A 13,635-nucleotide genomic window follows, 5' to 3' on the forward strand; every position below is an offset into this window, starting at 1 on the left:
GAACTCGCCGATTCTACACAGCGCGCCCGGGAGGAACTTTCCATGTCAGGTGGGCAGAGGGGTGAGAGGCTGCAGGAGGGAACAGTGAGGGTGGAGACTGGGGGGTGGGTGGAGGGTAGGGTGGGGATGGAGTGTTGGGTCTCACCCAGCGACTTGGGCAGCAGGTTCTTGATGAACTCGGCGTGGTCGCCCACGTGCAGGACGCTGTACACGCTGGTGTTCATCAGCTCCTCCTGGTTGTACCGCAGGTACTGCGTCACGTTCTCCGACACGAAAACGATGTTCCCCTCCATGTTCACCACGAAGAAGAACCCGTCCAAGGCCTGCGTGGGGGACCACAGAGACGAGTGAGAGGACAGAATCAAGGGAGAGCAGAATAAAATCATGCTTTCATTATACACTTATACACTAGGTAAGGATACTCTTTTTTTATTTATTTTATTTATTTAAGTGTTTTTACAGCACTTGAATTCCAAAGCTTTTGAACAAACCCCTCCACTATATTGCCACGATTTATTTTCCATTTGAACTACAATTCAGTAAATTTACTCCTCGGTTCCGATCATCCGCCATGAACTAATTAGCGCCAGGAAAAAGGAAAAAGAAAAAAAAGAAAAGGGAAAAGGAGCGGTCTCATCGCAGCCTGTTAGCAGCCTATTAAAAAGCGCTCCGCTGAACACCGCTGCTTAGTGTGACAGCCAGGCGAACTGGAACAGCTGCTCGCCCTCGTTCCAAATGCAGATGAGAGACCGCGGGTAAGCGGTATCTGTAAAAAATCTGGGTAGCTCCGCGTCTCCCGTCTGCCGCGGCGCGACAGACCCTGGTCTACGAGAGCGCCGCTCGGTTGCGTGTGACAAGGGCAATATTTGCGAGTCTTAATTGAAAGCATACAGCCCCAAGTCAGCCATTACGTACAAGATGGTGCCAATTAGCTCATCAAATGGCGCCGCTCCCCGCGGGCCTTTCAATCACAATAAAAAGCCTACATGTGTTTTAAGACACGGCTGTTTGTGCCAAAATCGCTCTCCTTCGCCGGGACGAGAGGGAACGGGGGTGTATCGGTTACGGGGACTCGCCTCGAAAACTGGCACCAAAAGCGAGTTAAGGAAGCCCCGCTCTCTCTCTCTCCGGTCTCACCGCTAAAAGGCACAGACCCTCTCCGGATCTCCTCCGTGAAATGGAACCCGAGTGGAAACGGAGGGGGCGAAGGCCGCCTGAAACGCGCGGAGCGAGCTCTGGATTCTGGAACGTTCTCCGCAGGAGATCCGCTGGGGCGCATCGAGGCGCACGCGACGAAGGCAGAAATCACGCGTGGCGAGCGGCCCTTTGGTTAGCGGCGCTTACGCAGCGGCGTTAGCCGCCGCGCCCTCCTTTAAGCCCGGCTGATCTTCCCCACGTACACCGCCGCACGAATTAACGCGGGCTGGACCGCACACTCGCGGTTACGCTCGGCCCCGGGTCCACAGACGGCTAGGAAGTGTAACTTTATCTGGCACCTGGACGTCCCCACTGCACCGTGCCTGGGGCGAGGTCGTTATTCTCCGCGCCAAACGCGCTGGAACCGGCGGCGACTGAACAACGGGCTTCTTCACCACCAGCGGCCGCGTGCCGTTTAGACGAGGGGTTTGACGGCGGCTGTCCGTTCGCCCGCTCAGCGGCCACCAAAGGGCCGCTTAGCAGACGGCTTACGGAGGCCCGGGGCCAAAGGGCCAGAGGGCAGCCGGGCACATTTCCTCGTAGCGCCCTTTTGTTACCGACGCTCTTTTTTTCTTTTTTAGATGAGCTCTTCCGCCGCCTTTCTGCGCGCAATGCAAACTGACGCCCCCCCCCCCCCCCCCCTTTCACATTTTCAGAGAGATAAGAAAACGCGAGACTCGGGATATATTTAGAATCTGCTGCGTGTCCACGCGGTGACGTCGAGCCTCTGAAGAAGCTATAAATATTCAGCGACAAGACGGAGTAGCCAGCGAACGGTGCGGAGCGCGGCGAGCGGGGGACTGAAAGGCTGGACTCGCCCCGCGGCCTCGGCTCCCCGCGCCTCCATTAGACGCCGGCACTTCATTTCCCCTCAATGAAACAACAAAGCCAGCGCGCGGCGCTCCGATTTACAACCACTCCGCGCGCAAATAAACAGTTTTGATGTTTTATTATGCAAACGCCCCTTAATTGGAGTTCCCCCCCCCCACCCCCCACCCCATATTTAGTTAACTCCCGGGGAATGGAGCATGCATGAAATGCTGCTTTCAGTTCAAAGGAATGAGTGAGAAAACTGCCTGTGCAGTCAAAGCGCAACTTAGCCGGAATTCTCCTGACGGGGATTTTTTTTTTCTATTTTGAATGAATCATTGTCGACATTGTTTTCAGTCGAGTTTGCTCTTCCATTCATAAAGGACCTGGAAGTGCATAAAATCACGTCGCAGCCAAGAAGGAATGCAAACACATTCCATAATTAAATAACACTGAAAGTGTGGACACACACACACTAACACACACGTGGAACCGACTCTAGTGGACGCAATGCATGGATTCCCCTGTCCCCCCTGTCCCCCCCCCAGACAGACGCTGCTCTAGGTGATTGCCCTTGCCATGTTTTGTGTGTGCGTGTGCGTGAGTGTGCGGGTGTGTGTGTGTGTGTGTGTGTGTGTGCGTGCGTGTGTGTGTGTGTGTATGTGTGTGTGTATGTGCGTACGTGTGTGCGTGCGTGAGTGCATGTGTGTGTATATGTGCGTACGTGTGTGTGTGCGTGTATGTGCGTGTGTGTGTGTGTGTGTGTATGTGCGTACGTGTGTGTGTGTGTGTATGTGCGTACGTGTGTGCGTGCGTGCGTGCAGGTGTGTGTGTGTGTATGTGTATGTGCGTACGTGTGCGTGCGTGTGTGTATGTGTGTGTCTGTGTGTGCCTGTGCCTGTCTCACACTCCTTCTAGAACACGTTACAGCTGCACCAGTGCAGGACCGTGACGCAGCAGCACCCACCTCAAGCATCATCGGTCCGAGGGCATCTTTGTCAATCACGCTTTGGCCTGTGGACGAGACGTCAGCCTTCTGCACCTCCTCCTCATTGGCTGCAGCGGCTTTCTCTGCGAAAACAGGAGAGACGCGTCTGACGCGCTGCTTTTCCCAAAATATTAAAATGGCAGCCGTGACAAACGCATGAGGCAGAGATGAACGGGCTGAGAAACGTGCTGAAGTAAAAAAATAAAATAAAATAATAATAATAAACTGCTTCCTCCAATTCCCAGGGTAATTTATTCCAATTCGCTGGATGAACACAGAAACACTGGGTAAAGGGTTAACATGGTGAAGAACACAAATAAGGGCTACAATGGATGTAATTAACTTAATTACCTTGAGCAGGGCACACAGTCCTTGAGTGGGAATAATGATCGCATAGGCACACAGCAAAAATGATGTAAATTTCTAATCCAGCGCTTTCAGAAAACTACACTGATCAAATGATTTATTTTAGATTACTCATTTTCAGCAATCAAAACACTGTCTACGTATTCATAGTAGTAAGAAGACACCGCAGTAAACTCCCTCCTTTCATGGGTCTGAGTGACAAAGCCTCCTCTATTGTGAATTGTTAAGATGCGTTGCTATGGCGCGCTCCCAAGAACTTAGCAACGGGCAATGTGAAAGGTCACCCCGAACGAGCCCGTCCGAAACCGCTGCCCCGCCTGCAGCGGCCGCGAGATGGACGGCGCCGTCGCCACGGGGACGGTCCCCGCGCGAGGACGGCAGACCAGTCACACTTTGGAACTTTCTGGAAACTCCATTTCAGTACCTCAGACCCACAAGCAAGTGAAGCAAACGGCTGGAAGCGATTTGTAAATGCATTCTATAAAATGACAAGGCCGTTGGGTAAGGCCTAGTGCAGAGGAATCTGGCAGGTCCCCTTTCGCCCCTCTGACTGTGGGACTTGCGGCGTGTGGTAGGAGGGTGAGGAAGAGGCTACTGTGGAACTTTAAAAGCAGTCTGCCGTAAGGCCTCCAGCCAGGGCCCACCCTGACCCTGTGTTCCCTACCAGACTCTTCACATGACCAACAGTCATTCTATCATCTGTCCAGGCAGGAAATACAGCTCATCAGCTCACAGTGGACTGGTCTTCATGTGATGAAAGCATAGTATGTAATCAGTACGCCTCCACACTTTCGAAATTTTTGTACAATAAAAATAAACAGCAATCTGCTTTTGATAATTTTATAACTTGGGTGAACAGTCACATGCATTAGTAAACCCTTAGTCACGACTCACGAGAAAGACAATTTTCGCACAGCAGTCAGCGGCGTTGTTCTCACTTTGCACGGCTAGACCTCAACATTCTCTAAATATATTCCGCAAACAGTGGAGCAGACAGCCGCTTCTCCAGCGGTGCTTTGTTAATTAACAGACTCGTACGCACGGAGCAGCCGGGCCCCGGTGCCAGCAGGTAGTGTGAAACGCGCCGGAGACTGTGGGATGGAGCGAAACGCAGGAGCGAAACGCAGGCGCGATGCTAACAAGTCGCACCGCGCTACAACGGAAAGGTTGGCCCTTCCGCGGCGTGGAGCGCGCGGCACAGTCCGCTTCATTAGGACACGATCTGCGCCTGCGTGTGTGTGTGCGTGTGTGTGTGTGTGTGTGTGTGTGTGTGTGTGTGTGCAGGGTGCAGACTGTATGAAAGGAGGGGGTCAGCCCCTTCCTCTGCTCTGCAAATGTGTTTCTTTTTAACATTAATGTTGTACTTATCACCAGGCTTCTGCCGTCTCCAGCAGCGCATGGTAAACCAGCACAGCTGCGCTCTCATAAGCATGATCACTCACGACCCGCTCAGAGAGAGAGAGAGAGAGAGAGAGAGAGAGAGAGATAGATCTACTGTGGTTGATTATTGTTATCACTACGCTTTAGCAATATGTATTTTTAAATATGTCATGCCAATAAAGCATTTGAATTTGAATTTGAGAGATAGAGAGAGTGAGGGAGAGAGAGAAAGAGAGAAAGGGGAAGAGAGAGAGAGAGAGAGAGAGAGAGAGAGGGGGAGGGGGAGGGGGAGAGAGAGAGAGACACACACAGAAAGAGAGAGAGAGAAAGAGAGAGAGGGAGGGAGAGAGACAGAGAGAGAGGGAGGGAGGGAGAGCACAGGCCTGCTGCTCCCACACTGAGCCAGGGAGTCATGTCTCCGCCCCCCCACCCCCCCCCCCCCCCCCACCTCCACCCTCGCGCCCCCGACACACAGCCCTAACTCAGCCCCGTGTCCCCGCTAGTGCCGCGGCTCCCAGCCAATCCGGCCCGAGCCCGTACGCACTGAGTGCATTTACCCTTCCTGCGCACCGCTTTCTGACTCATGTGCAGCCATTTACTAAAATTCACAGTCACACTCCCTACAATATGCAATGCTACCCTTTCATTACAACACCCATCCAATTTTTCACATCTTCAGCAGCTTAAATATGCATGCGGAGTCTGCATGTGCTAATTAGTCTATCTCCGCTATCTGAAATGGCATTCAACTCATTTGTATTTAGAATAGTTTGCTCAGGATGTTGAACACTCTAGTTTCAGGACATATTGTATTTCAGGATATATGTCTAAGTAATCCTATATTTATGAGATTGGGGTCAAATGTGGAAGATAAGACCTTCCACTGCATGTAAAGATGCTTGTCACTGACATTAAAGCAGAGATGAGGTTACTGCTCATATATTAACATACATAATGCAGCCAAGACTTGGAAAAGCTAAATGTTTGCATACAAGGTATGTGTGTATCACAGAGAAAATGAATTCATTTGGGAAAAAGCCCACAATTACCTTCAGCACGAACATATTATTACCGGTCACAGCTTTCAAGATTAACAGGGATCCACTAACAATAAATCTGTAGATTAAAAACTGACTGAAATCATGATGTTTGGCACAAAATCAACTTAAAAAAGGGACTTTAGTGTGCATGAGAGTACAATGTCTGTGTCCTCTCCATGGTCTGAAGACTCTCCTTCTGAAAGGAACAAGATGTGCTTGCAGCTTTCAGAGGATAAACAAGCCCTGTGGAATTCACACTACGGGTCACGTTCGACAACACACAAACAAACCTATTTACCCAAAGTTGGTCGATGTACAAACACAATTATGCCGATCTCCGAACGGCACCCGGACGCGTAGCGCGGGGCGGAGGATAGCCGGGGGGGGGGGGGGGGGGGGGGGGTGTAATTCCTCCGTCGCCGAGCGACAGACAGCAGCCACTACTCCGCGCGCTGCGAATCGCATTGCTCACCATTACATAACCCCTGTCCAGTGAATCACAAACAACCTACATCACCGGCCTGACTCATCTCTTAACGTCTGTGTTCCAAGTCCCTGCCTCCAGGCAGGCCGACATCAAACCCAAGCCCCCCCCCCCCCGCCCCCCCCACATCCACCTCATGGGAAATTTTAAACCTAGGAAGACGCTACCGTTCTCGCCGAGTCACTGTAAATGAAATCAAAAAGGGCTGGGGGGGGAAAAAAAAACAACAACAAACAAAACGACAACAGCCACGCTTCCCTCAGCCAAAAGCCGCGGCGAATGGGAATGTTGTTACAGCGGCGTCTGTGAAGGCAGGAGGAGTGATCTGTGTTTCGTAAAGGGCAGTCGCAAAGAGGGGCGTGCGCATAGCGGAACGCAGCGTACCGGAGCCCGCGCGTTACACAACACGGCGCCCCCGCGGCGCGGAGCAGCCCACGGCTCTACGCTGCCTGTCCTGGCCTTTATTTACAGGCACAGATATAGCCCGGGTTTGAGGACCGGCGGAGCGCGTTTTCCAGGCCTCCCTGCCCGCGACCTGACTGAAAGACGGCGGGAGACGGGGTCACGTCGCGGGTCGCGCTCGTGAAAGGACTCCAGCCACACCCGAGCGAGCGCCCGTTTCTCAGACCGCCAAACTACAGACAGCCAGTGACTGAAGTGGTGTTCCGCTTCTGCCACTGTCACAGGACAACGCAAGCTTAAACGATCAGATCCAGAACATGTTAAATAAAATAAAGAGGCGGGGGGCGCACACTTACCTTGCTCTTTTATTTGACGAATCTGTTTCACAGTTTCTTTTAAGATTGCACATTTGTCAGGCTTGACATTGAAGTTGTCAATATCGTTGAAGTTTGCGAAGATCAACTCGGCGAGTTCTTCTATGTATTTATTTTCATGCTCGCGGTTTCGTTTCTCAGTGCTTCGTTTAGGGCTGTGGAGACAGAGAAAATCATTGAGTAAGACGACGCTGGGGCACATGTAGCTGGTACCCCATTAAAATGATTGCTTGTTCCACGCTCTTCGTTTTGCGGCTCAAAGTCAAAACAAGGGCAACAGGCACCAATATATTTTAAGATCATAAAAACGAGTTTACTCATTTCGTAGTTTGAGACACAATCTCTTTAGCCACAGCAAGCTGATATATTACACACTTCATGGATACAGTAAAGGAGATGTTCTGAATAGCACACTTAATATTGTGGTAAGTAAAATTATTTCACAGTTTTTAGGTTGTCATATTTTCAAGGCATATAACTTCCAGGATGTCATATTTTCAAGGCGTATAACCTCTTGCTTTATATGTGTAAGTAGGTCCAATCAAAGAGGACAAGTGACAGCAGATCAGATGTAGATGAGGAGTTGCTGTTGAATGCGAGAACCCCACCTTGTGAGACTATTCAGATTCACGTTACGTGCTCATGGAAAGTATCCGAGCCCTAAAAAGGTAGGACGCCGATGAACTACATCAAGCTCCACCTATTTAATGGGGCTCTGGGTGCCGCCATGTCACCTTGACACAGGTGGACAAGGGGTTCCACCTGCAGGTCTTGCCGGATCAAGGTTGCCCTCGCATTTTCGTTCTCGCTACCTCAGCACTCGCGGGGAGCGGCGTCGATACGGACGACGCGCAAAACTTTCCGATTCAAAGGCGTTCCAGTCCCTAGGCTAGCCTACGAGGTGATCAAGTAGAGGGCTTTATTTAGAAATGTTCCTCACAGCGCTCTGCACATGGTGTACCCAACGCTTTAGTCAATGACTTTCAAACACTTTTTAAGCCGAGTCGACTAAAGCCAGTGGCTGTTGACACGACGACTGCTTTATGGATGTGTTTCTGTTTGGATTTATTAACTCAACAAATAGAGACACCAATGTTACCTGTTTTTTTTTCCTCTTACTTAATAATATAATAAAGACCTAATCCTGCTCTGGGATGCCTGAATGCAGTCATCTCCTAAGCCAGTGATCTTTGTTCCTGGTCCCGAAGGGGGTCGGCTGCAGGGTTGACTGGTTTTGATTCTACTCAGAGCTTAATTGATCAATTAAAGCAGTTGATTACACAGTTAACTCACCTCACCCCGATTCTCAGGTCTGAATCGGTTGGGGATATTACGGCGAAAACAAAAACCAGCAGACCACACCTCTCCAGGACCAGGAATGAAGATCACTGTCCTAAGCCATGACCTGGACCTTAGACCAAAGCCGCTGCTATACTGCAGAACAGGATGCAGCTCCTCACCTGGGTCCCAGGAGATCTGAGGGACATTCTTTGCGCTTCCGGGACTCCGCCCTGGCGGGGTCAGAGGTATTTTCACCCACGCCACTCATCTTCAACGCATATCAGCAACTGCAGAAAACAGGAAAACACACAGCTTTTATAAGGACTACTCACTCAGAGCACATCGGAAAGTGTAAATAAAAATAAACATGGTGTAGATGTACCGGATACACTTCACATTTTGGTCTTTGGGAACAGTCCAGTGGTCGCCCTGGTTCAGACCTGCACTGCAATCATCATTGCGAGCGGTTTAACATTCGCAAGATTCCAAAGAAAGTTATTTCGGTAATCCATCAAGGGTCATTATGAGGAAATATAAACGTAAGATTTAGGGGACGAGGCATCTGAAAACGGAGCAGAGGAAAGAATTCAATTATTTTCTGTGATAGACGGGGCCTCCAGAGAGGACGAAATGAGGGCACAGCAGGCCAGATCCAACTCGCAACGCTCCCTGCCACAGAACATACCAGACGACACACGCAAGTTACACTGCAATAAATACATTGAGTGAACATTTTCCATGCTACTCAGATTGTGTGTCCAGTTCCACAGACATACATACTTTTCTCTGGAAGATTTTATCCATATATTTATATCACTCGTCAAGCACAAATTGAGTGAAGAACAGCCGAGCAAGCAGTTTCATGCTACAGTCCAGAGACACGTCTGTCAATTATTCCATTTTTTAGTTTCCTTTTCAGACTGAGATGCATGACCTTTGACCTCGCTGGAAAGGGTGAGCGATAACTCTTCACGTGCCACGGCGCAGTATTCCCCACAGTGGCCCAGGATACGCTGCTACCCAGCAGACCCATCATCCAGACCCTCGAGTCAGGGGGAGCCGACCTTCCGCTGCATTAAATTAACAATAATCAATTAATGCAAAGGAAATGGCTTTTTAATAATTGACACCAAGGTAAAAGGAGCCCTCTGCAGGCACTGGCGTAATGGGTAATGGGCTTTGAGCAGATCATTATAAATGAAATTTATTTTATTTATCCATCTTGCTGCATTTTGGACAGGACGGTGCAGTTAAGGGAATGACATTCCTGTCTATAATGTGAAATCCATCTTCGCAGGAGCACATCGCAAAGCTGACATTCCAAGGAAAACAACACAGAGGACACGAGAGGCCTCTAATGGAATCTGCACGCAGATGAAAGATTCCCCCACAATCCATTTTGCTTTCTCCATGATATTAAACACTGAAATGTTCCTCGTGTTTTGCAATGTCAACCCCTGCCCAGCCCTTCTAATAACCACTAGAAAAAAAGATTTACGGTTCAAAAGAAACTGCAGGAGGCAAAAAAAGGCGTAATTTCTAGAGACAATCATCCGTGAGTTCCCACAATGCCGCTGTGTTCCAGCAGCGTTGCGCTACGCGGAGCGGGCGGGAGCCACGGCCGTGTGCTGTGTCACCGCCGCCCGCGTCTTGTCCTGACCCGTGAGCTGGTTCGGTGACGTCGTGTCGTCGGCGCGATAATTAAGCGCCCGTGTCTTCACCGCGTTTTTCCCTTCGGCACGTTGCGCCGGACGGGCGACCGCGGCGTCCCGCGTTACGCAACGCGGAGCGGCCTCCTTTCGCCACCGCGTCTGAGCGAGGCGGCGGCCGGGATCCCCGCTGGACTGCCGTGGCCTATTTAAGCCCCGACTGGCAAGGCGGCGCAAATCAAAGGCAGCCGAGGCTGCGGGGGGAAACAAATAAATAAATAAAGCAAACATATTTAACGATCGGCGCTCCACAGGCTATTTAATTTACTCTCTGATGGAGATTGACTGCTGGTTCTAATCCTCCATTTTAGGTCTGATAGATGAAACATGGCAAAAAACGAATCCTGAGACAAGCTTTCTATACCCGAGGCTTCTAAATTTGTGTTTCACTATATGGTCTGTTCAGTAGCATCGGAAATGACTGACATTTACTTCCTAAAAGGATCGGGCCAGACAAAAGAGTGAACTGATGTCAAAAGCATGGTTTCACTGGAAGTAAAGATGATAAATGCTGCAACCATGGTTTCCTTGAATATGCACTGCAGTGAGGAGATGGTACCTCATCAAAAATACCAAACGCCGTCCTGAATCAGAAATGTTGGTTATGTAAAGTAGATTCAAATATTGAGCTAATGACACACTTCAATCTGAAGTGAAACACACTAGATTGGATGGGTGCATTCATTTCATTAACTAATTCTCTCTGGATGGAATCTGTTTCAGTAAAAAATGTATGCACTTATCTGTTGTACAGGCTAGACACATGCAGTGCAGTGAAAGAGCATTTGCCCTCTTCATGAATATTTGAATATTTGTCACACTGAATGGTTTCAGATCTTTAGACAAAATGTAATTAGAAAAAAAAAACTGAAAACACACATTTTTCAAATTATTATGCATTTCATGAAAAACATTATCAAACATCCACATTACCCAGGTGAGGAAGTAATTTCCCTCTTAGTTACTCAATCAGCCAATTAACCTAATATATTTGACAGATTCAGCTGGCAGGCTTGACTACAGCCAGCCCTATTGAATCTAAACCAGAGTGAAGTAGTCAACCCAAAGTTTCTATGAGCACACCATGCCACAATCAAAATAATATTCTAAAAGAAAAAAAGCTGTTGAAACATATCAGTCTAGACAGCGTTACAAAGCCATTTCTAAGGCTCTTGGACTGCATCAAACCACAGTGAGAACCTTTATCCCCAAATGGAGAACACTTGGAATATTAGTGAATCTCCCCAGGAGTGGCCAGCCTACCAAAATTTCTCCAAGGGTGCAGCGACAACTCAATCAGGAAGTCACAAAAGATCCCAGAAGACCATCCAATCCTCAGCTATGGTCAGTGTTCACGACTACGCAATAAGAAAGAAACTGAGAAAAAATGGGATTCATGGGAGAGCAGCAATGCGGAAACTACTGCTAACCAAGAGAAACATCATTGCCCATTTGCAAAAAAGCACCTGGATGATCCCCAAGCCTTTTAATGTTCTATGGACAGAGAAGTCAAAAGTTGATTAGATGACACTGGTCCCATTAGGTCTGGCAAAAAGCAAATACAGCATAAGAACATCATACCAACATACACGATGGTGGTAATGTGATGGTATGGGGACTCTTTGAAATGAGCAGGTCATGCTCAAAAACATAATTCGTCTGAATTAAAGTAGTTCTGCAAGAAAGAGTGGTCTAAAATTCCTCCACAGCAATGTGTAAGACTGATACCAATTTATAGGAAGCATTTGGGTACAGTTATTGGGTACAGTATACTTTCCAGTTGAGGAAAGTTCTTGCCTGCTTTTTACGTGATTTCAAGAAAAGAGAACCAAGCGATTCTGTGGGTTGGGAGCATGATGGAGGTCATAATGACCTTAGGAAAGCCGTGCTGTATACTGGGATTACGGTTTCTGTGACACTAGTCCTTTGGAGAAGCGAACCATGAAGCAAATGCAAGGCAGTTATTACGAGGTGTTGAATCCGATTGGCTGCCGCTGCCCGCCCCGTCACCTTGAGAAAATGGCGCCTGCAATAAGAGCCACCAAACCACCTTGATGTCATACACGTCTCAATGACAAACAGATGAATGTCTGACTGCTAGGCGCTAGCTCCCACAGCACAGAAACAACACTCTGCATCTTTCATTAGAGTAGTGTATTTATAACTGACTGGAGGCGTCAAAAACCAACACGCCATTTGCTTAAATCTGTTATCGAGAAACAACGGCAGACGTTCACGGGATGATCACAGAAATAAACGGAAACACAGAAATGAAAACGATCAAATGAAAAGGATACGTAAAAATCCAAGATGCCGAGCAGATAATTGGATGGCAATTACAGACAGGAAGCAGCAGGCAGCTGTTCAATGAGAAAGAAACGGTGTCTGCTTCCGCTCACTTCAGCAGGATTGGCTGAAGACTGTTTATCATAAAGGAAAGGGGACATGTACAGTTTCAAAATTTGTGAAGCAGGGAAAAATGAGAAATATAAATAATGCAGGAAGGATAAGTCGACTTTCCCAATACCTAAAAATCTAAACATCACAGATTGCTCCAAATATAAGTAAATCAATAAATGAATATTCTCCCCTTATTATTAGAGAACCCACTGTAATGTGCTCTAGTAGTAAAATACAGATCTGAAAACCATGTCCTTGTATTCTGAGTAGTATGGATTACACACACAATGGCTGGGTCTGAAACGGAAGGCGACTGCCTCACTGCCTGCATCCTTAGAAGTGAGCTCCCTCTGAAGACAGCGTCCTAACTGAAAAGGAACCTCGAAAGGCAATGAATTTGGGATGCACTTTGAAGGCAGGATGACGTCACAGAGAAGAAACATGATTACTATCAAGTCAGCTGGCTAGTTCAATAAAAGCTCACCAAAGCCTAAAAATATTACATACATTATTCCAGGGTATAATACACTTTTTAAACAGAGCACGTAAATGCTAATGAATTTGAAGTGTCAATCAAAAAAAAAAAAACTGTCACAACAGCATAGTTATGACAGCAGTGGAAAAAGGCGGGAACAAGTCAAAGGGCCAATGACGCATGCCCCCTGGCCCACGGGGTCCTTAGCAGCAGCTGTAACGGACATTATCATTGTAAGGGGTAGCTGTTGATCGCTGTGTCAGACAGTATCACCGTGTTTCCTGAGTCAAGTGATGAGTGAATGAGTGAAGAGAAATGCCCTGACCTATTTTAAAAGAAAACAGCATCCACATTGCCCGTTCCACACCAGCTTTACGAAAAATCCCGTACTCCATTTTTGCAGTGTTGCAGGGTTACTGGGCTCAGCCTTTGCTACTCTCTTTGCCAAAAAGAACGCATGGCCTGTGCAGTTAACACACAATGGGAACAGGATTCCAGTTCTGAAGCCAGAATGGGCAGACTGCATGATGCCTTTAACAGACTTGTGAAAAAGAGCAGAGTAGTGAGATATTAAGTGTACTGATGTTTACCATGAGTCAAGAGCACTCCCCTCCCCACCCACATGGGCACTGTTCACCCGCAGGCTAAAAATTCCCAGAGTGGAATGTGCCAGTAATGAGCCACACCGCTACGACAACTCACTTTAATTTCCAACAGCGCCTGCTACCC

At 48.3% G+C, this 13,635-nt stretch overlaps 1 protein-coding gene across 9 annotated transcripts in view; it reads right to left on the bottom strand.

Annotated features, from left to right (window-relative positions):
- Window positions 1–13,635, bottom strand: part of ncoa2 (nuclear receptor coactivator 2) — an 83,516-nt gene that overhangs the window by 29,301 nt on the left and 40,580 nt on the right. For 8 of the 9 annotated variants that reach the window (XM_035413609.1, XM_035413607.1, XM_035413610.1 and 5 more), the window contains 4 exons: window positions 8,502–8,609; window positions 7,024–7,196; window positions 2,975–3,078; window positions 146–323 (listed from right to left, as the gene is read on the bottom strand). In XM_035413609.1, coding sequence (XP_035269500.1) covers window positions 146–323; window positions 2,975–3,078; window positions 7,024–7,196; window positions 8,502–8,590 — 544 coding nt within the window. In that variant the 5' untranslated portion in view covers window positions 8,591–8,609. Of the gene's footprint in view, window positions 1–145; window positions 324–2,974; window positions 3,079–7,023; window positions 7,197–8,501; window positions 8,610–8,704; window positions 8,800–13,635 lie in introns of those variants that run through there. The other variant, XM_035413611.1, reaches the window with a different exon arrangement.

This window comes from Anguilla anguilla, chromosome 4 (assembly GCF_013347855.1).
Source record: "Anguilla anguilla isolate fAngAng1 chromosome 4, fAngAng1.pri, whole genome shotgun sequence".
Classification (NCBI taxonomy): domain Eukaryota; kingdom Metazoa; phylum Chordata; class Actinopteri; order Anguilliformes; family Anguillidae; genus Anguilla; species Anguilla anguilla.